Genomic DNA, 22,524 nt, shown 5'->3' on the forward strand with positions numbered 1-22,524 from the left:
ATTTAACTTTTTCTTTCTTTTTTTAAAAAAGTATATTTTATGGATTTTTACAGAGAGGACGAGAGAGGGATAGAGAATCAGAAACATTGATGAGAGAAAAACATCGATCAGCTGCCTCCTGCATACTCCCTACTGAAAGAATAAAAGTTTTTTTAAAGCTGTCTGTTTTATCTCAACTCCCCAAGGTCCCCCGCCAGTGATGGGAACATAACCCTTAAAACTGCTCCAGGAAACAACCCCGTGCAAGGAGCAAACAGAGCAAACAGTGCTCTGACAGTTAAGAAAAACAGGATATGAGATTACCAGATGGGACTGTTGACTAAGCATAAGCCCTGTCATGAAACATGTTATTAACGAGCCCAGTTCCCCTTTGGGAATTCCCCAGGGGCTTTGTTCCCCTCCTCCCCCTCCGTGTGTAACCCCTCTGATGTGTGATTTCGCCTATATATGCTTGTAAGATTTTCTGCTGGGGGCTGGACTCCTCTGCTCCTGCATGAGCTATGAGTTGAGCCCCAGCACACTGGAATAAAGCCTCTTGCTGTTTGCATCAAGTGACGCCTCCTGCTGTTGATTGGGGTCGCCGTAGATCCGTGGGACAGAGTGAGGGTCTCCCTCTGGGGGTGAAAGGTAAAGAATTTTGTTTACTTTATCTTATCGGGGCAAATCCTGAACTTCTTAACTCCAGAGATTAAAAAGCAACAATGGAAAATGGAGCTTCAGGAAAAAAGCAAACCCTAACTGAAAGAGTAAAGTTTTCTTACAGCTGTCCGTTTTATCTTAAAACTCCAAGGTCTTCTCCCTTCGCCGGTGGTGGGAACAAGACCCTTGGACCTGTCCCAGGAAAACAGCACTGAGTTAAGAGCAGATAAAGCAAATAGTGCTCTGATAGATAAGAAAAGCAGGACAGGAGATTACAGGATGGGACTGTTGACTGAAAACTTAGGCCCTGTCATTAAACATGTTATTAACGAGCCCTGTTGGAATTTCCTGGCGGCTTTGTCCTCTCTTCCCCCTCACATGTGTAACCCCCGATGTATAGTTTTTGCCTATATATACTTGTAAGACTGTCTGCTCGGGGTTCGACTCCTCGCTCGCGTGAGTCAGGAGTTGAGCCCCAGCGCGCTGGAATAAAGCCTCTTGCTGTTTGCATCAAGTGACGCCTCCTGCGGATGATTGGGGTTGCCGCCGATCCGTGAGCTAGAGTAAGGGTCCCTTTGGGGGTCTTACAGGGGTCTTTCACTACCAGGGATGTGCCCGCAACCAAGGTACATACCCATGACCGGAATCGAACCTGGAACCCTTCAGTCTGCAGGCCAACGCTCTATCCACTGAGCCAAACCGGTTAGGGCTTTTTTTTTTTTTTTTTTTTTTTTTTTTTTTTACAATTTAACTTTCAACGTAAGTGGCCCACCGGACTCTCAATGTTACATTACACTGTTTCAAACATCGACTTAAAATGGGCAGGAAATAGCCCTGCTTCACAGGGCACAAAAGAAATGGAGCAAATTGAGAAATCAGCAAATACAAACTCAGACCCGGGACTGGAGCCCGGGCCCAGCCATAATCCCCGGCGGAGCTGACCCTGGCCAACATTCTGGGGGCTCGGCTCCACCCTCCTGCCATCAGGCGGCTCTGGGCCCAGTTCCGCCACATTCTTTTCCCGACCCTGCCACAGTCTTCCACCCGCCCTGCGGCACTCTCCCAGGGGCTGCACCACTTTTGCTGAGGCCAAGCCAGTTCGCCCACCCCCCCATCCCAACCCCCCGCCCCAGGCGCAGCCTCGCCCTCCCCTCTCCTGGGTGCGCCTTTCGGGGTAGGACGGCTCCCCTCCTGCTCATGCTCACGCCCCACCCGCCCGCCCCTCCCACCCCGGGTCTCCACCTCCCTGGCCGCTTGGAGCCCAGTCGGTCGCCTGCAGGGTCCGGCCACGCCCCTGTCCCCGGTGCCTCCAGGCGCGCACATCCAGTGTCTTGCACTCCCGGAAGCGGCTAAGGCAGAGGGGAGGTAACTGCGATTTTTGGTCTTTCTCTTTTAAACCTGAGCATCGCCACCCAATGTCCTATACAGATGAATCCTGGGACGCCACGGACCTTGAAATCCCCAAACCCGCGTCTCCAAGGGCGGTAAGTCTCGTGTCCCCGTGAAAGGTTTGGAACCCTTAGGGCTTTGCTTTTGAAACGGAATTTTTGGATGGGAACACGTGTTGTTCCCCTGGTCTGGAATCCAGATTCTTTGTCCGCTGGATCGAAGAGTGAATCCATGGACAGAAAGTGGTATAGCAACGGTGGAGATTTATTGAAGACCAAGTACAGACTCCCACGTGGGGAGAGGGAAAGAGTCCCATAGAACGGACTCCTACGTGGGGAGGGGGAAAGGGTCCCACTGAGTCCTTTTTCCCTATGGCTTATAAAGCTGCAGATCCTGGTGCTTTGCTATCCCCTCTGATTGGTCACTATTCCCCTAGTCTGGTTACTGCATCCATGGTCCCCTTAATTTCTAAAATTTCCTAAAACCTGTCTTTTTCACCCCCCAAAATTCCTGTTTCACTTTTGCGTTGAGGTTTCCGCGTTAGTTTCTGGTTAAACTCTTTCTGCGTCGGCCCTGCCTGTGGACTTTCCTTCTTGGGGCCACTGCACACCGCCCGCCCGCGCTTAGTTTTCCTGCCTAAAACCTTCCACGGGGGAGCCTTCCCACCCCAGGCCATTTAAAGTCTTGGGAGATGGACTCAAACCCTCTGCGCCCCTCCTTCAGCCTCCCGACTCTCTAGGCCTGTTAAGGCCTGGATTCCTCCTTGGCCTGGGAATCTACAGTCACCGCCCCCCTTCCTTTCGGAGAGTCCCCCCAACTCTCCATTTAGTAACTAAAAGGCCAGATGCCAAGGAAGGGCACACCTTCCCGGGAGGCGGGGTTTAGGCTAGAAAAACACCGCGTGTCCCAATCGTACCGGTCGGGGTCTGGGCCACGGGTAGTGTGTGGGTTCTTGGCTTCGTGTAGGAAAGATTTCACAACAGGAGCCCAGGTGGCTTTGAGAGTATGTTTATTAAAGCTGGGGACAGTGAAATGAAAGAAGGGCTTAGGATAAAAGAGGGAACGTAAGCTGCTTTGTATTTGGGGGTTAATTGGAGAAAGTGAACATGAATGGCTTATGAGCAATTGTTATGCCCAGATTTCCTGATCCCCAAAGACCACCAGGGAGCCGAGTCCGATGCAAAAACAAAGAGCATTTATTCGAGCTAGCTCGAGCTCAGTCCCACACATACCCACCAGCGCAGCGGGGAGGTGGAGAGAGAGAGAGAGCTTCAACAGGACAAAGGTTTTATTGAGGTCTGGGGCAGGGGGAGGGTCCCCTGAGTTGGCTGACCCCGATTGGTCAGTTCCAGGTCAGGGTTTTATTCCAGGGTTTTACAGCAGGGACTTACACCAGGGCTTTACAGCAGGTTCTTAAGGCACAAAGGGCAGGAAATGATTAACACCTTCCTGGATCTGAGCTATGCCCTGCTACCTCCTGATGGGTGAAGGAGCATGCTACGGTATAGCCCAATTTGGGCCTAGCTGCTCTCTTGTGGTCTTTCCCGGAAGGGAGGTTTATTCTGGGGACAGGATGAAGGGCCTAGCACAAAATGGAGTCTCTGCCCTTTCACAATCTCATATAGTGACAGTCTTCTAGACTATGCTCCTTTAGTTCATTTTCAAACAAAGCTGTGATGGAAACACTTTTCTGCTCCTGGTCCCTTAGGGTTTGAGGCTCGATGCACCTGTGGACGGCATCAGAGAGTATGTTGTCCTGTTGTACATGTGTCCTATGGGAGGGGACTGAGCGAAGAACTGGGGACAGGGTAGTTTGGAAAGGATACTGAGGGCAACCCTGTTGCCACCACATCGGTTTCTTCTCCCCTGGTGCATCTGCACAGTATCCAAGGATCTGGCCATGCCCATTCAAGGACAACCCCACCTCTAGGAATCCACCCTGGGAATCTGCAGTCTAGATGTTCCTGCCCCAACCCCTCACACTACTCAGATCTCAGGTGGGTTGGGTCATTTGGATTCAAAACGAGGCTAGTATTTATCAGAAGAGCTATCTGCCCCGGTGCATTTATGAGAGTTGAGAGCAGGCTTTGGTCCAGGGGAGGTAACAGGGTTCTCTTTTGAATTTGGGAGGAAAAGAAGTGCAGCCCACATTCTCATTGCTGGGTTGGAAATTGTGCACATTTGTGTGATCAGAGAGCAAGGGAAGACAGGAAGGAAAACTGACAGTTTGGTCTTCATGTAGCATCTCATTGTTTCTTTTTTCCCCTTTATATTTGTATTAATTTCAGAGAGGAAGGGAGAGGGAGAGAGAGATAGAAACATCAATGATGAGAGAGGATCATTGATCAGCTGCCTTGTGCACGCCCCCTACTGGGGATCGAGCCTGCAACCCAGGGACGTGCCCTTGGCCAGAATCAAATCTGGGACCCTTCAGTCCGCAGACCAATGCTCTATCCACCGAGCCAAACCGGCTAGGGCTCATTGTTTCTTAATCTCTCCTGTGACAAAGGGCAGGGGAGTGTGACATTTTTCAGCATTTCAAGTCCTTCTGCCTGTGAGTGTGGTGGCAGCACGGCATATCCTCAAGATGCAGGTGTCATTGGTCAACATAAAGTTGCCTGAGAAAACAACCCAGAGCAGGAGGAGGAAGAGACAATATGGCCTCTTCTCAGGTAAACGCGCTGTCTTGGCTCAATTATGTGTCTGCTTTTCCTTCTACAGTTCATGGATGTAGTGGCGCAGACCTTTGCTTCTTTATTTCTGATGATCCTGCCAAAGGGAGTTTGTTTTCAACTACTAACTTTTTTTTCTTATGGCTGTCCAAGTTTCCTTTTTTTCTTTTTTTAATCGTCACCATAGGATATATTCTCTGCCAACCCTCCCCCTGCCACACACACACACACACACTGATTTCTAGAGAGAGTGGAAGGGAATAAGGAGGGGGAGACAGAGAGAAACATCTACTTGAAAGAAACATGTGGACTGGTTGCCTCCCACATGCATCCCTATTGGTGTTGGGGAACCTGCCACCGAGGTAAGTGCCCTTAACCTGGAATCTAACCTGATCCCTTCTGTCTGGGGCAGATGCTCTAACCACTGAGAATGGCAGGGCCCAAGTTCCATCTTTAAAACGTTACTGTCATTTGGGGTTTTGGGTTCTCCAAGATAGAATTCAAGAGTAGCTATCAGAGAAATTTCTGGGCATATTTTCTTAGGCTTTTGCTAAAGGATAAGGGATAAATGGTTTGGCTCAGTGGATAGAGCATCAGCCTGAGGACTGAAAGGTCCCAGGTTCGATTCCGGTCAAGGTCACGTACCTTGGTTGCGGGCACATCCCCAGTAGGGGGTGTGCAGGAGGCAGCTGATGGATGTTTCTCTCTCATCGATGTTTCTAACTGTTATCTCTCTCCCTTCCTCTCTGTAAAAAAATCAATAAAATATATATATTTTTTTAAAAAAATAAAGGATAAGGGAGATGACACAGAAGAAAGGAAGGTCCTTTGAGCTGACTCAGGGGCTGGCTCTGCTTGGCGGCCCTAACAAGCTTGAGACACAGTAGGAGGGTGGTTTGAAAAGGCCTGCTGGTGGTTACTTGCTTGTCCAATTGGGTTACCTGGTAGTGCCTGCCCTGTGAGGGAAAGATGGCAGGTAGTTCACTAGAGCCACCCCAGGAAGTTCATGTGGCAGTCAAGCCTTCATCAACTGCTCAAGTTCGTCAGCAGTTTCAACATCTGCAAGGAAACAGGCCTTTAGGAGGGAGATAAAGTCAGCTACCTCTGGGTTTTTGTCCACAGCTGTCTGTCTGTTGTGTCCATCCAGGTCCCCCATAGGAATCTCACCATAAGTTAATGGCCATTGTGTGGGAGGAAGATACTTTCTTCTACCTTCAAGGCTCTCTCAGCTGGCCTAATCAGATAGAGGTGATATGTACGGGAGCTCCGCACACATGACAGAGTCAGAGACCCCACATGCAAGAGAGGTTCAGAGACTGAAAGGGAAATTTGGTATATGAGACTTTCTGAGCCTGGGATGAGGTAATGCACTTTGAAACTTCAGAAGATCTTTGACCAGAGATCACATGTTCAGCAAGTATTAGTTTGCCTACCACCTAGATAGGCAAAAAGTCATTATTGGTTTTAACACTTATCATGGGATAGGCTCCTAATTTAAATTCTTCTAGGCAGTTCTGGGGGAGAGCAGAAGCTTCTCTTGAGCCCACAGGGTCTTGGTGCCTTCAGCTCAACATAATGTACCTACCGTTAAAGCACATCTTAGGGTGCCTTGTTTTGAACCCCTACCTTCAACTTTTGAAAACATTTGTGTGTGACAGACCAACATGGGAAGGCATTGATATCCAAGATCCCTATAGAGATGAGGTGTGAAGTGTAGATGGGAAATGTAGGTTTCAGACTTTGTACAGCTGCAGCATCTGCTCTGTAGAACAGGATTGAGACAATGCACATTTATCCAGGCCCCAACTAGATCAGATGGTTCTGAAAGAAAAATCGTTACAAGAGACTTGCTCGCAATGTTGATAAGAAGAAATTACTTTTTAAAAAATATATATATTATTATTGATTTGAGAGAGGAAGAGAGAGGGAGAGAGAGATAGAAACAATGGTGAGAGAGAATCATTGATGGGCTGTCTCTTGCATGACCCCCACACTGGGGATTCCTAAGCAGGAATCGAACTGTGACCTAATGGTTCATAGGTCGACACTCAACCACAGCCACACTAGCCGGACAGAAAGAATTACTCTTGAAATCAGTGGTTTCCAAACTTTTTTTGACCATGACCCACCTAAGCATCTCTAAAATCCTGATACCCCTCCTGTGACATATAATTCTTATTATTCAAAAAGTGAACTTCTATTCTCGTGGAGGAAGCCTAAGAGGCCATTAACTTGGTCTAAACAAGCATCCAAAGAACATGGCATCCATGAAAGAGAAAAAATAAAAGAATGAAAGGACAGTTGAAATACTGAGGAAGAAATCACTAAGGCATTGTTAAAAATACTAATATGAAGTGATATGAAAAAAATAGCAAATAAAGTTTCAAAACATAATAGATAACTGAAATGTATAAATATGTCACAATATATATTCATATATTCTATATGAGGCCCCTAGGACCATAAGAAATGCAAAAAATTTATTGTTAACTCATTCTTGAATTGCCCCTCTTAATATCAAATTGCCCTACATTGGGAACATTGCTTTAAATGCACTGTTCGATTTACAGAGTCTGGGAGGTATATGTGGATTGAAATCTGTATAACATGATGTTAGTGATGTGTCCTTTCCTGTGCTTTAGTCCCCTGATGTGATTTCCTTTGCATCTGATTTTTACTTGGTGGAGGTGTTCTCTGCCAAATTTCTGAACTACAGAGTTAAATTTTTAAAAAATATATATTTACTGATTTTAGAGAGGAAGGGAGAGGGAGAGAGGTAGAAACATCAATGATGAGAGAGAATCATGAATCTGCTGCCTCCTGCACACCCTCTTCTGGGGATCAAGCCTGCAACCCAGGCATCAGTCCACAGGTTGACACTCTAGCCCAGCCGTGGGCAAACTACGGCTCGCAGGCCGGATCCCGCCCGTTGGGCTGTTCTATCCGGCCCGCGGAGCCGAAAGAGCGGAGGGTTCTCTTGCTCTCCCCTCGGCTCCTTCACCAGCAGCAGTGTTAACATGGCAACGCTGGGAAACAGGGCCGCAGCTCCTTCTTCTGAGTGGGCGGATTTATATCCGCCCATTCAGTAGAAGGAACAACCTCTCAATCTTCCAGAGGCTCCTTGTAATGCCCACGGACGAGTCCCCCGACATCACCCTGGGAATGGTAGACACATTATCGTGGTGATGTAGGGAGACACGCCCCTGGAGAGCACAGTATCAGAGCATTAGCTAAAAAGGAGACCAACAACACTGTTCCCACTGAAGTTGATGTTTTAAAGACCAAAAACCTTTCAACCCAGTCTACATTGCCATCTACATCTACGTCCCGGGCATAATTTGGAAGTTGCACTAAAGAAAATGTTTAATTTACCGTTTACACATTTTGTTCTTTTCTATTTGTTTTAGTTTTAAATTATTTTATTATATTTAAGTTTAATTTGAAAGGCTTTTGTACCTTTCCTTTGTTAGGCAATTTTATTTTGCCTTTGCCATCTTCAATATAAGGTATGTTACTGTGCTATGATTCCTCCATTTTTTGAAGTTTCAAATTATAATAATTAGTGTTTACATTCTTCTTGTTAAAATGTTTGAAATGAATAAAACTATTGAAATAAAAAAAAAAAAAGACCGTACCCTTTTATGTAATGATGTTTACTTTGAATTTATATTAGTTCACACAAACACTCCATCCATGCTTTTGTTCCGGCCCTCCGGTCCAGTTTGAGAACCCATTGTGGCCCTCGAGTCAAAAAGTTTGCCCACCCCTGCTCTAGCCACTGAACCTAACCAACTAATAAACTTGATTTTATTTCAGGGTAATTTGTTGACATGAAAATTTTATTTTGTATTGCATTCAGTGTGTACATTATTTCCATTTGTATGTCTTGGTTTTTGCAGAAAATGCTAACGTTGAGCTCTTCTTTCTTACTTTCTTGTTTCTATTCTTTACAATTACAACAGCTGTGTACATTCATGAGGGTTGTGTCTGTGAGTTGGTCTTTGTTCTTTCTGACAAATTCCAGGTAAAGTTTGGAATAACACCCAGGCTCTACCAATTGCTGGATGTTTTACAAAATTTTCTCATAAAAAAGGAACAATTGCCATGGCTCAGTTGGTTGAGTGGTGACCATGAGAGGTCACTGCTTCAGTTCCCAGTAAGGGCACATGCCTGGGCTGCTGATTCAATCCTTGGTAGGGGGCATGCATGAGTCAGCTCATCGATGTTTCTATCTCTCCACCTTTCACTCTCTCTAATCAACAAAAACTTATTTTTTGAAAAAGGAAGAATAATATTGTTCTTTGATTACTTTTGAGGTTAATATGTATAAAACTGTTAGAACAATATATTAAAGAAGGACTGTGGCTGTTAGGCTTACTAATCAATGAGATTTGTAAATTCCATAAAACTGTTCCAAGTCTTGTATATGAATTGTTTTCCTGTGTTTTCTTCTGTGCTATGTAAAATGAAGCACATGAACCAGACACATTGTTATCCATAGTCATACATGAGTTAGTTAAACATGTGGAAACTCAGGCCCCACCCCAGGAATCCTTAAAATTTTACAAGTACTTTATAGTTGTCACTCAGAATGACTTCTCCACCTAACAAATATATACTGGTACACTTGATCCTCTATGTTTCAAACAAAGCACTCAAAAATGAATATGCCTGTGTTGATGCCTTTATTTATTACTAGAGGCCCGGTGCATGGAATTTGTGCACAGAGGGGGGTTTCCCTCAGCCCAGCCTTCACCCTCTCCTATTGGGGACCCCTTAGGGGATGTCTGACTGCTGGTTTAGGCCTGATCCCTGCTCAATCCCACAGGGATCAGGCCTAAACCAGCAGTCGGACATCCCTCTTGCAATCTGGGACTGCTGGCTCCTAACTGCTCACCTGCCTGCCTGCCTGATCGCCCCTAACTGCTTCTGCCTGCCAGCCTGATCACCCCTAACTGCTCTCCCCTGCTGGCCTGGTTGCCCCTAACTGCCTCTGCCTGATCGCCCCTAACTGCCCTCCCCTGCCGGCCTGATCTCGCTCCCAATGGCCTTCCTCTGCTGGCCTGATCTCTCCCCCAACTGCCCTTCCTCCCAGCCTGGCTGCCCCCAACTGCCCTTCTCTGCTGGCCAATTTGGTTCTGATTGGTCAGTTTCTATGCCAGTCAGTGTCAAAAGCTCTGCCTCCTAGGCAGCCATTGGTTCTTCACAGCAACCACATTAGGTTCTGATTGGTTGGTTCCGATGCCAGTCAGCATCTCTGGGCCTATCAATGGGGCCTGATCAGAAAGGTGGGGCTGATCAGCCCCGGTGGAGGTTTGAAGAGAAAAGGAGGTGCAGCTGCTGGCCAAACTGGGAGAGAAAGAGAGAGGCAAGTGCTGATCAAAAGCTGCCACAGAGGCAATGGATCAGTCCTTGCTTCTCTCTTCAGGCCTCTCTCTGGCCCTGATTTGCAGCCCCCTCAGCAGTCAGTGCTGACTGCAGGACTGACTTCTGGTTGGTCAAGCCTTGGTTGTTACCGGTCATTACGACCCAGGGTTTTTATATATTAGGATTATTATTTTTTAAAACATTTTTGTTGATTTTAGAGAGGATGGGAAAGGATGATAGAGATAGAAAATCAATGATGAGTGAGAATCATTGATTGGCTGCCTCCTGCATGCCCCACCCCAGGAATCAAGCTTGCAACCTGGGCATGTGCCCTGACCGGGAATTGAACCATGACCTTGTGGTTCATAGATTGATGCTCACCACTGAGCCATGACGGCTGGGCTATGTTTAAAATTTGTCTTCTAGAAAAGTAAAGCTTCAACTTTGGTTTTGTGGATCATATGCCATCCTTCTTTCTCAAAATGCATTAGAGAATATTAGTGTCAAAGTCATGTTATTGGATAACTCAGGATACTTCCCTGGCTCAAAATCAGTTCAGCACTAGCCAGTTTGGCTCAGTGGATAGAGCTCTAGACTGTAGACCAGGGTTGGGCAAACTTTTTGACTCGAGGGCCACAATGGGTTCTTAAACTGGACCGGAGGGCTGGAACAAAAGCATGGATGGAATGTTTGTGTGAACTAATATAAATTCAAAGTAAAGGAGAGGAAGGGAGAGCAAGAGAACCCTCTGCTCTTTCGGCTCCGCGGGCCGGATAGAACAGCTGAATGGGCCGGATCCGGCCCTTGGGCCGTAGTTTGCCCACGCCTGCTGTAGACTGAAGGGTTTCTGGTTTGATTCTAGTCAAGGGCACATACCTTGGTTGCAGGCTTGATCCCAGGCCCTGGGTCAGCCACATGCTACAGACAATCCATCCATGTGTTTCTCTTTGTCTCTCCCTCTCCCTTCCACTGTCTCTAAAAATCAATGGAAAAATATCCTAGGTTGAGGATTAACAAAAACCAAAAACAAAAGTTCAATAGGACTTTTCTTATTGGGTGACATTATGACCTCTGCCCATGGTCTCTTGAGTAATGTTTGTTTATTTTTTCTTTTAGTTTCAGGGACAGTTGACCTTCAGTGATGTGGCCATAGAATTCTCTCAGGAGGAGTGGGCGTGCCTGGACCCAGCTCAGCGGAAACTGTACATGGACGTGATGTTACAGAACTACAGGAACCTGGTATTCCTGGGTGAGGACCACTTCCTTCCAGAATTTCTCCTCCACCTGCAAGGTTTTGTTTCCTTCATTAGTACAGTGTCTTCTTGTAGCTTCTGCTTTTTATGATAGAGTTTCAGATCCATGTTATTAAGAAAAGAAATTGGGGTTCTGCTGGTATACTTGCAAGTGGAAATCAGGTTCTGAAAACTTTAAATGTAGTCTCTGATATGGTAAAGGTGATATCAGAAAATAATATTTTGGGGAAACTTTTTCTAGACTATTCTGATATTCTACAATGTCCTGTCTTCTCACTTGAGCTCAGTATATATTTGAAATTGGAAAATCTCCTTTAAAATTCCTGTTCCTTTTTCTTACAAACAGGTCTTGCTGTGTCTAAGCCAGACCTGGTCACCTTTTTGGAGCACATGAAGGAGCCCTGGAAGTTTAAGAGAAAAAGAACAGTATCCATCCACCCAGGTAGGTGGGAATGAAGGAAGCAGATGACCCAGATGAGAGGCCCAGGTTGACAGAGGAATCCAGACCTTAAACTATAGTTTGGGAAGCTTGGCTTCAATGGAAAATATTTTTGAGAGTGTATATTTGGGTGAGGTATATTTCTTTTTAATCTTTTATGTCTCATGTAATTAATTTGTGAGGGAAGCAGTTTAGATACTAGAATTTAGTTCTCACAAACCAGGAACACTAGAGATAGGTGTCCAAGTTGTCTTCTTTCTCCTTCTGTTTGATCAAGTCTGTTGCTGATAGTTCTATTGTATATTTAAATTCAGGTACTGTGTTCTTCAGCTCCCAATATATGTCTTTTTTCTTACGCTTTTTGTCGCACTTTATTTTTCCCATGCATAGTTTTGATGCTAATATTTAGTTTTTTATGTTTTCTAGATTTTGCAATATTTCCCCTTTATGTTGGTTTATTTGAGATCTTTGTCAGGTAATTAACAGATGTTAGTTAACTTAGGGCCAATATATGGAGGTTTATTTTGTTCCTGTGGTTGGACTGTTTCTTCGTAAGCCTTGTGAACTTTTGCTGCTATTTAAGATCATTAGAAGCTGCACATTCTTTATGAAATTACTTTGTACAAGAGAACACAAATAATTAGCTGTGGTAGATTGTTTTTGTTCGGTAGTGTTTACTATTTTAAATATATTTTTATTTATTTCAGAGAGGAAGGAAGAGGGAGAGAGATAGAAACTTCATGATGAGAGAGAATCATTGATGAGCTGCCTTCTACATGCTGCCCCAGGGAATCAAACCTGATCTCCTGGTTCATAGGTCAAAGCTCAACCACTGAGCCATGCCTACCTGTCAGCTGTGGTAGATTTTTTTTTTTTAAACAAATCTTTATTGTTCAGATTACAGATGTTCCTCTTTTTCCCCCCCATAGCTCCCCTCCACCCCGTTCCCACCCCACCCCATGTCCTTACCCCCCGCCACTGCCCTCATCCATAAGTGTAAGATTTTTGTCCAATCTCTTCTCGCACCCCTCACATCCCCTTCTCCCCCTCCCCCCCGAGAATTGTCAGTCCACTCCCTTTCTATGCCCCTGATTCTGTTATATTTACCAGTTTATTCTGTTCATCAGATTTTTTATTCACTTGATTTTTAGATTCACTTATTGATAGATATGTATTTGTTGTCACTTTGTTGTTCATAATTTTTATCTTTACCTTTTTCTTCTTCTTCCTTTTCTTAAAGAATACCCTTCAGCATTTCATATAATCCTGGTTTGGTGGTGATGAACTCCTTTAGCTTTTTCTTGTCTGTGAAGCTCTTTATCTGACCTTCAACTCTGAATGATAGCTTTGCTGGGTAGAGTAATCTTGATTGTAGGTTCTTGCTGTTCATCACTTTGAATATTTCTTGCCACTCCCTTCCGGCCTGCATAGTTTCTGTTGAGAAATCAGCTGACCGTTGTATGGGTACTCCCTTATAGGTAACTAACGGTTTTTCTCTTACTGCTGTCAAGATTCTCTCTTTGTCTTTTGCCCTTGGCATTTTAATTATGATGTGTCTTGGTGTGGTCCTCTTTGGATTCCTTTTGTTTGGGGTTCTCTGCACTTCCTGGACTTGTAAGTCTCTTTCTTTCACCAGGTAGGTAAAGTTTTCTGTCATTATTTCTTCAAATAGGTTTTCAATATCTTGCTCTCTCTCTTCTTCTGGCACCCCCATAATTCGGATGTTGGTATGCTTGAAGTTGTCCCAGAGGCTCCTTACACTATCTTCATATTTTTGGATTCTTTTTTCTTTCTGCTTTTCTGGTTGGGTGTTTTTTGCTTCCTCATATTTCAAATCTTTGGTTTGATTATTGGGGACCTCTAGTCTACTGTTGGATTTCTATATATTATTCTTTATTTCAGACAGTGTATGCTTAATTTCTGACTGGTCCTTTTCCATTTTTTTGGCATTCTCATTAAGATCCTTGAAGGTCTCACTAAGTTCCTCAGAGGTCTCACTAAGTTTCTCGGCGGTTTCTAGAAGATTCTTGAGTAATCTTATAATTGTGGTTTTGAACTCTATATCCAGTAGTTTGCTTTCCTCCCTTTCTTTCTTTGTCTCAGCATTTTGGCTGCTTCCCTGTGTTGATGGAGTGGCTTTGTGTGGGAGGTGACCTATAGGGCCCAGTGGCTCAGCCTCCCCAATCACCTGAGGTGGACACTCTTGGTGTACCTCTTCGTGGTAGATTTTTTTTTTTGCCTGTATAGCCCATATATATATTTTTTAATTTAAATTCTTTATTGTTTAAAGTATTACATATGTCTCCTTTTTCCCCCACTGTGGTAGATTTTTTTTAAAAAATATATTTCATTGATATTTTACAGAGAGGAAGGGAGAGGGATAGAGAGCTAGAAACATCGATGAGAGAGAAACATCGATCAGCTGCCTCCTGCACACCTCCCACTGGGGATGTGCCTGCAACCAAGGTACATGCCCCTGACTGGAATCGAACCCGGGACCCTTGAGTCCGCAGGCCGACGCTCTATCCACTGAGCCAAACCGGTTTCGGCTGTGGTAGATTTTTAATGGCCTGTCAAACCTATTATAGAAAGTGTAATTGGTGTGTGTGTGTGTGTGTGTGTGTGTGTGTGTGTGTGTGTGTGTTTCATTCATTTTCTATTTTTCAATTATAGTTGCAAATACAGTATTAGTTTCAGGTGTACACCGCAATGAATAGACATTATACAGTTTTTGGTCTGGGGCTACTTAGCAAATGGTATAGGGCACACTAGGGCCAGCTGATGCTTATCTGACATACTGTAGTAAAGACTGAAGCATAAGCCAATTCAGGCTGTTTGTAAGGAAAAGCCAGTGGAAATAGTTTGGGTCGCCCCACAAGCTGATGGGGCGGGTAGTCAGGAAATCTTCAGGGTGGGGTGAAAAGTCTGTAACAGGTCGATGGAGACTCAGCTATGGCCCCTATCTGATAGCCATTCACAGGGAATGTCTCAGAAAAGGAACAATGGCTTCTATCAGAACTCATGTCTGGGAGAAAGATCCTCCTCCTGCTCTCTCCCTTTTGCAAGACATTTCAGTTCCTCCCTGTATGTCCCTCGTGCCTTTCGAGCTGCATCCATAGCTCTCAGAAGGCATGAGTCTGAGTAAGTCTGAGCATGAGCCCTTTAAGAGGAACTGCCTGGGTCTCCATCAGCTCTCTGACTCACTCAGCCACAATCACTGCTAGTTTTTAAGCCATAGTAATGGTCACATCTCTGCTCTGCTTTGGAACCCTGGGTTGGTGGCCTGGGACTGTTCACTCCTCAGACATGACCTCTGCATAGGAAATATATCTCATGATTTTTTTCAACATGGGACCAACCCATTCTGTGACTTTGCCCCTGGTACCAGTCTCAATGAAGGTTCTTCTTTATATCCTTAGTTTTAAAACTTCAGTCAGGTCTCTGGCATTTCTGAGTTATGGTTTAGTTGTATATTTTATGTGGTTGTGGGAGGAAGCCAGTGCCAAAATTACCTACACTTCCATATTTTTTTTCTTTTTCTTTTTGAAAGTATTACATAGGTTCTCCTTTTTCCCCCATTAACCTCTTCCAGCTCACTCCCATCCTCCCCCACTAGCCCTCACCACCCCACTGTCTGTGCCCACAGGTTATGCATATATACATACAAGTTCATTGGTTGATCTCTTCCTATCCACCCTACCCTGCCTTCCTTCTGGGTTCAAAAGTCTGTTTATGCTTCTATGACTCTGGGTCTATTTTTTTTTTTTAATATATTCTATTGATTTTTTACAGAGAGGAAGGAAGAGGGATAGAGAGCTAGAAACATCAATGAGAGAGAAACATTGATCAGCTGTCTCCTGCACACCCCCTACTGGGGATGTTCCCACAACCAAGGTACATGCCCTTGACCGGAATCGAACCTGGGACCCTTCAGTCTGCAGGCCGACGCTCTATCCACTGAGCCAAACCGGTTAGGGCTGCTTCTATTTTTGATCATTAGTTTATTTGGTTCATTAGATTCCACATATGAGTGAAATCATGTGGTACTTAACTTTCTCTGACTGGATTATTTCATTCAGCATAATACTCTCCAGGTTCAACCATGCTGTTGCAAATGGTAAGAGTTCTTTCTTTTTTATTACCTCGTGGTATTCCATTGTATAAATGTACCATAGTTTTTTTATCCACTCATCTGGTGATGGGCACTTAGGCTGTTTTTAAGTCTTAGCTATTGTAAATTGCACTGCTATGAGTATAAGAGTGCATGTTCTTTCTGATGAGTGTTTCAGGTTTCTTAGGATATATTCCTAGAAGTGGAATGACTGGGTCCAATGGGAGTTCCATTTTTAATTTTTGAGGAAACTCACTGCATACTGTTTTCCACAGTGGCTGCACCAGTCTGCATTCCTACCAGCAGTGTAATAGGGTTCCCTTTTCTCCACGACCTGCCATCACTTGTCATTGGTTGATTTGTTGATGATAGCCATTCTGACTGGTGTGAGGTGATTTGTGCCAGTATCAGGGTGTTTTGAGTACAATGGCTGTGTAGTATAACTTGATATCTGGTATTGTGATTCCTCCAACTTTTTTCTTCTTTCTCAAGATTACTGCAGCACTTCAGGGTCTTTTTGGTTCCATTTAATTTTTGGAGTGTTGGTTCTAGGTCTGTGAAATATGCCCTTGGTATTTTAATAGGGATTGCATTGAATCTGCAGATTGTTTGTATAGTATGGATATTTTAATGATGTTGATTCTACCAGTCGATGAACATGGTATATTCTTCCACTTTTTTATATCTTCCTCTACCTCTTTTTTCAATGTCCTGTAGTTTTTCAAGTACAGGTCTTTTACCTCCTTGGTTAAGTTTATTCCTAAGTATCTTAATTTTTTTGTTGCAATGGTAAATGGGATTGTTATTTTAGTTTCTCTTTCTGAGAGTTCACTATTGGTTTATTAAAGTGAAATAGATTTTTGCATGTTAAATTTGTATCCTGCTATGTTTTTGAATTCATTTATTAAATCTAGTAGTTTTTTGATGGAGTCTTTAGGGTTCTCTATGTAAAGTATCATGTCAACTGCGAATAATGAGAGTTTTACTTCCTCTTTTCCAGTTTGAATGCCTTTTATTTCTTCTTGTCTGATCACTGTGGCCAGGACTTCCAGAACTATGTTGAACAAGAGTGGTGAAAGAGGGCATCCCTGTCTTCTTTCGGTTCTTAAGGGAAATGTTTTTATTTTTTGCCTATTGAGTATGATGTTGGCTGTCAGTTTGTCATATATGGCCTTTATTATTTGGAGATATGTTCCCTCTATTCCCACTTTGCTGAGTTTTTATCAAAAAAGGTTGGATTTTGTTGAATGCTTTTTTTGCATCAATTGATATGATCATGTGATTTTTGTCTTGTAATCTGTTTATGTGCTGTATCACATTTATTGATTTCCAAATATTGTACCAGACTTGCATTCCTGGAATAAATCCCACTTGGTCATGATGAATGATCTTTTTAATGTATTGCTGGATCCGGGTTGCTAAAATTTTGTTGAGGATTTTAGCATCTATGTCCATCAGGGATATTGGTCTGTAGTTCTCTTTCTTTGTCATGTCTTTATGTGGGTTTGGAATTAGGGTGATGGTGGCCTTATAGAAAGAGTTTGGAAGTGATCCTACCTCTTGAATTTTTTGGAGTAGTTTAAGTACAGGTGTCAGTTCTTCTTTGAATATTTGGTAAAACTCCCCTGTGAATCCGTTTGGACCAGGGCTTTTGTTTGCTGCTATCTTGACCAGAAGCACACGCGCACGTGCGTGTGTATTTCCCATTTTCCCATTTTGGATGTCTTTCTTCAGCATTGCAGTCTCTCTGGTGTTTGAACAATTACTCTCTTACCTTCTTAGTAGTACCATAATGCATTCACAGTATATTAACATTTCCTTTAAATCTGTGTCATTCAAAAGAGAAACAAGTTCCTCAGACAGTTGTAAAATATCCAGACTACGGAGACATAGTACACTCATTGATTTCTATCCTGAGAAGAAACTGAGAATTGGGAGTTATCCCACAGTTATTTTGTAGTATGTCACAAAGGGTGAGTAGGTTGTAGGCAAATGTAGGTAACTTGTTTTCCTCTTTGATAATGACTTTTTTATTTTGTGCTTTCTGGTGAGTATTGTGGTCTTTGAACTGGCTTCTGAAGCAATTTAGAAGGTAATTGGGTCAGTTAACATCTCCATGGAGGAAGAAAGTTGTTGTGCTTCCTATTCTGCCATCTCACTGAGGTCTTCTTACACAGGTTAATTCTGTACATTAGAATTTAAAGAATATTTACTTGCGTGTAGTGTTTCATACTTAATTTGCTATATTTCAGCTCTGACTTCTCAAGTCACCCAGGGTTTGTTTACAAAGTCAGACGTAGAAGATTCATTCCAGAAAATGCTACAGGTAAGATCTACCACATGTGGCATTGAGAATTTACACTTAACTAAAGTTTTTAATGGGTGAGGAAATATGAAAAGAAAAAAAAAAGGATGTTCTGATGGATATAATTAAAGTGGGGCAATTACCCTTAATAAAATCCTTGTTGCTTAAAGGAGATTAACTATATAAAACATCTTGGAGAAAAAAAATCTTGAAAATATCTACTTTTCATCAGCTATGTTGGCAGAGCAATGTCTCTCTGAATGTAAAGACCAAAAAAAAAAAAAAAACAACAAAAACAAACACATATTTTCTGCTGTGGTTAATGTGGCACAGTTGGCTGGAGTTTTGCCCTATATAATGAATGTTGTGGATGCGATTCCTGGTCTGGTTGCATGCAGGAGGCCATTGATCGATGCTCTTCACTCTCTGTTTTCCTCTCTCTCTGTTTCACTCTCTGTAAATATCAATAATCATGTCTTCAGGTGAGGATTAAAGTGAATAAAGAAGTGAATAAATAGGTAGGTAAATAAATAAATAAATAAATAAATAAATAAATAAATAAATAAATGCATATTCCCTAAAGTAAAATTTGAAATACCAGAGAAGTCAGCTAGTTCATTGTGGAAATCATTTTATGAATGATGTAATGTAGGATTTGATTAAATTGTTAAATATTGCTAAAAAGTAGGTCTTTTTAAAATGGAGGTAAAAATTATAAATTAGTTTTGCAAATCCCTCAAAGAAGTTTCCATTATTCTTTCATGGAGAAATATTCACCTATGTTTCAGAGTGTATACTTTTTGTAAATGTAGGAGGATGTAGATAGGTATCAGAATAGGTAATTGGAAACAACTTTATATGTGCAATGATATTAGAGCCCTCATTAAAAGATTTTATCTCTTGCATGATTACCAGAGTTCACATAATGAAGAGAGAAGTAATCAATGCAATGAATCTCGGCAAGACATTAACCAAGGGTCAAATTCTAGCAACCATCAGGGAACTCTCCTTCCACAGAACAATTATAAATGTCCAAAAGTCTGTGATAAAAGCTCAAATATTGTTTTATGTCAGAATATTCATACTGTAGAGAAGACAGAAAGATATCGTGAATGTGCCAAGTCTTTCAACCAATCATCAAATCTTACTGAACGTAAAAATGCTCCGGAGGAGTCTTTCCGGTGTAATCACTATGTGAAAGTGTTTAGTCAGTCTTCTAAGTTAAATATACATAAGGAAATCCATACTGCAGAGAAGCCTTACAAATGTAAACAATGTGATAAAGCCTTTAAGTGGCAGGCAAATGTTATTTCACATCAGAGAATTCATACTGGAGAGAGGCCTTATAAATGTAAAGAATGTGGCAAAGCCTTTATCCACAGATCAAGTCTCATTCGACATCAGGTAATTCATACTGCAGAGAAGCATTATAAATGTACAGACGTTGGCAAAGCCTTTAACATGTGTGGAAGCCTTAAGAAACATGAGAAAACTCATTCTGGAGAAAAGCCTTATGAATGTAGAGAATGTGGCAAAACCTTTACCTTGAGGGTGAATCTTCGTCGACATCAGGTAATTCATTCTACAGAGCAGCCTTATAAATGTAGCGAATGTGGCAAAGCATTTATGTCGAGCTCACATCTGGTTCGACACCAGATAATTCATTCTGGAGAGAAGCCTTATAAATGTACAGAATGTGGCAGAGCCTTTAATGAGTATGGAAGCCTTAAGAAACATCAGATAATTCATACTGGAGAGAAGCCTTATAAATGTATTGAATGTGGCAAAGCATTTAGCCGGGCTTCAACCCTTACCCATCATCAGAGAATTCATTCAGGACAGAAGTCTTATATATGTGAAGAATGTGGCAAAGCCTTTACATGGTCTTCGCACCTTTCTAGACATCGAAGGATTCATCAGAGGGAAGGCTTATGAAGGTTGAGTATGTGGCAAAGTCTTTACACTGCATAATTCTTACCAAATATATGATAAGCTTTAGAAATGTGAGAAGTATGACAAAGCCTTTAACCTTGCTCTAGCTCTATTCAATATTGGGGAATACATGATGAATAGAAGCAATCTAAAGAATATGGAAAAAACATCAACCATTGCCCAAACCTCATTAAATATCAGATAATTCATACCAGAGAGAATCCTCACAAGTGCATAAAATGTGGTAATGCCTTTAACCAGTGTTGAAACTTTAGTCAATATCATAATCTTCATGCTGGACTGAAACAATAGAAACATAAAGAATGTCAAAACCTTTAATCATTTATCAAGGCTCACTGAACTTTAATGAATTCATACCGAAAAGAAGTCATACAAATAATAAAGTTCGGCATAGCCTATATTCAGCATTTACATCTTAATCGACACACGAGAATTCATACTGGAGAGAAACTTCAAAGAATGTGGCAAACCCTTTACCTGGACCCAGAGTCTTCCTGAATATTAGAGAATGCCTTTGAAATAAGTGATGAAAATCTTGTCCTCCAAAGACACATTTCAGAAAAGTCTACAGAATTTGTGTGTGAAAGTGACTTGAAGAAGTAGAAAATGTGTGAAAGTAGATAATGCAAATTAATATAAAATATCAGAGAATTCACATTAGAAACTAGTAAGTCAGTAACACTTTTCAAATATGACTTTAAATCTGAGTACTTATTAGAGAATCTAGTAAGGAAAGTTACATGATTTTTTAGTATAAATCAAAATATCAAGGGGATGAATGTTAGGACAAATGTAATTTGCCTCCATTGTATCCTTTTTTAGTATAACAGAATTTTTGATTTTTTTTTTAAACAAAAGTATTCATGTGATTTATATCTTAATTCATTTCATGATTCTTTGAGTGCTTATAATGTGTATTTCAACCCAAGGCAATACAGTGTGCTGGCAATGCTTTGTTTAGACTATGTGTGGTCTTAATATGTTCATTAATAAAGATGAAGTAATTCTAATATGTTAACAGTGGTGTGTAATGAATGAGGTGCTGACATGCCATCAGTGTTAATGTTTCCCACCTTATTCACCATTGTGGGTAACAATTTGTAATGCAGTGGAGTGACATCATTTACTCACAGGCCTTAAACCTTAAATAATGTGTAAAGAGTTTACCCGTAATTTATCTTTTTATTCATTGTACCTGCTGGGACATTATGATGGTTACAAAAAATATCTATGGGATTGTATTTAAGGGTTTATGTAAAAATGTGTGGTGTTTCAGTGTTGTCATTTATTTTGTGTAGCTAAAACATTTTGAACTGAACTCCCATGAACCCCTAGTGCACACAGACACAAGTGTCACAAGTGAACGTAAATTTTTGATATGACTTCTCCAGCAGTCCTTGTGAATAATAGTCTTTTGTGCACCTCAGGGCCTTCATTTTGTATGCCCCTTATGTAAGATTTCTGAAGAGCTAGCCAAACCTTGCTGATTTTGCTTTGAGTTGAACAATCTGGACATAGCTCGAGAACCCCAAGACACTCCACATAATGATCCTAATACAGGCCTACACTCTGTGTACTGCCACTCCTCCTGCATTCTGTCTTACCCTGCCTGTGTTAGCCCCTGCAGGCATTCTGTATACTTCCTCCATGAATTATAAACTTTTATTTCCAATTTTCCTGTGGTCTTTTGAGTAACTGCTGGACACCATCCAGCACTAGTGGGCTTTCCTTAACAAATGCTAATTTAACAAATATCTAAAATATGATTAGAAGCCCAATTTTTGGATTTCTGCATTATCAGAACATTTTATCATATATATTTAATGTATACATATATATCTTTATACATATATGAATAGCATGGCCTTTTTCTGAGTTTTTATAACAGCTGTACATGTTTTGTTTTGCACTGAATGCAGTATGTAAATATAGTAACATAAAAATGTAATTTAGGAGTAAGAGGAGTAATGAGGAAGTTTGTGTGTATGTGTGTACTCATATCTTCAGAAGAAAAGGGAAATAATGGATTAAAATTGGTTATTTTGAAACATTTTCTGATTTACTAACAAACCTTACAGATTTATAATGTGAAGCAACTATTACATTACACTGATTTTTTTCTCCCTGATCTGATGACTCTTCTGAGATTCTCCTACTGCAGTTCTATGCTTTTTACATTTCTGTGTCTCATGTAAGATGCCATATATTTTCCTTGTTCCATAGCTCACGAAATGTTGCTTATATGTTGTGCTCAGGGTTTTTAGGAATGGCTTTCATTGAGTTTAGTGTTATACAGAAACATCTTGAAAATGGAAGTAATTTCACAATGAGCATATGAAGTTGTAGTTCATTTGGTACACTTCATATCGTCTATTAGATAAAAACTAAGTCAATAT

General features: G+C 41.9%; 1 protein-coding gene across 5 annotated transcripts in view; it reads left to right on the forward strand.

Annotated features, from left to right (window-relative positions):
* Positions 1 to 499: 499 nt before the first annotated feature.
* The window catches only part of LOC308256225 (KRAB domain-containing protein 5-like), a 28,029-nt gene continuing 6,004 nt past the window's right edge, over positions 500 to 22,524 (forward strand). Inside the window, exons 1-7 of one of the 5 annotated variants that reach the window (XM_080684317.1) lie at positions 500 to 627; positions 2,068 to 2,123; positions 4,538 to 4,700; positions 11,184 to 11,316; positions 11,667 to 11,762; positions 18,123 to 18,196; positions 19,091 to 21,944. In XM_080684317.1, the coding sequence (XP_080540443.1) occupies positions 4,686 to 4,700; positions 11,184 to 11,316; positions 11,667 to 11,762; positions 18,123 to 18,196; positions 19,091 to 20,110 (1,338 nt within the window). In that variant the 5' untranslated portion in view covers positions 500 to 627; positions 2,068 to 2,123; positions 4,538 to 4,685 and the 3' untranslated portion in view covers positions 20,111 to 21,944. Of the gene's footprint in view, positions 628 to 1,941; positions 2,124 to 4,537; positions 4,701 to 11,183; positions 11,317 to 11,666; positions 11,763 to 18,122; positions 18,197 to 19,090; positions 21,945 to 22,524 lie in introns of those variants that run through there. The other 4 variants (XM_080684318.1, XM_080684316.1, XM_080684315.1 and 1 more) reach the window with 4 other exon arrangements.

Source organism: Plecotus auritus, assembly GCF_963455305.1.
Source record: "Plecotus auritus genome assembly, chromosome: 8".
Lineage (NCBI taxonomy): Eukaryota > Metazoa > Chordata > Mammalia > Chiroptera > Vespertilionidae > Plecotus > Plecotus auritus.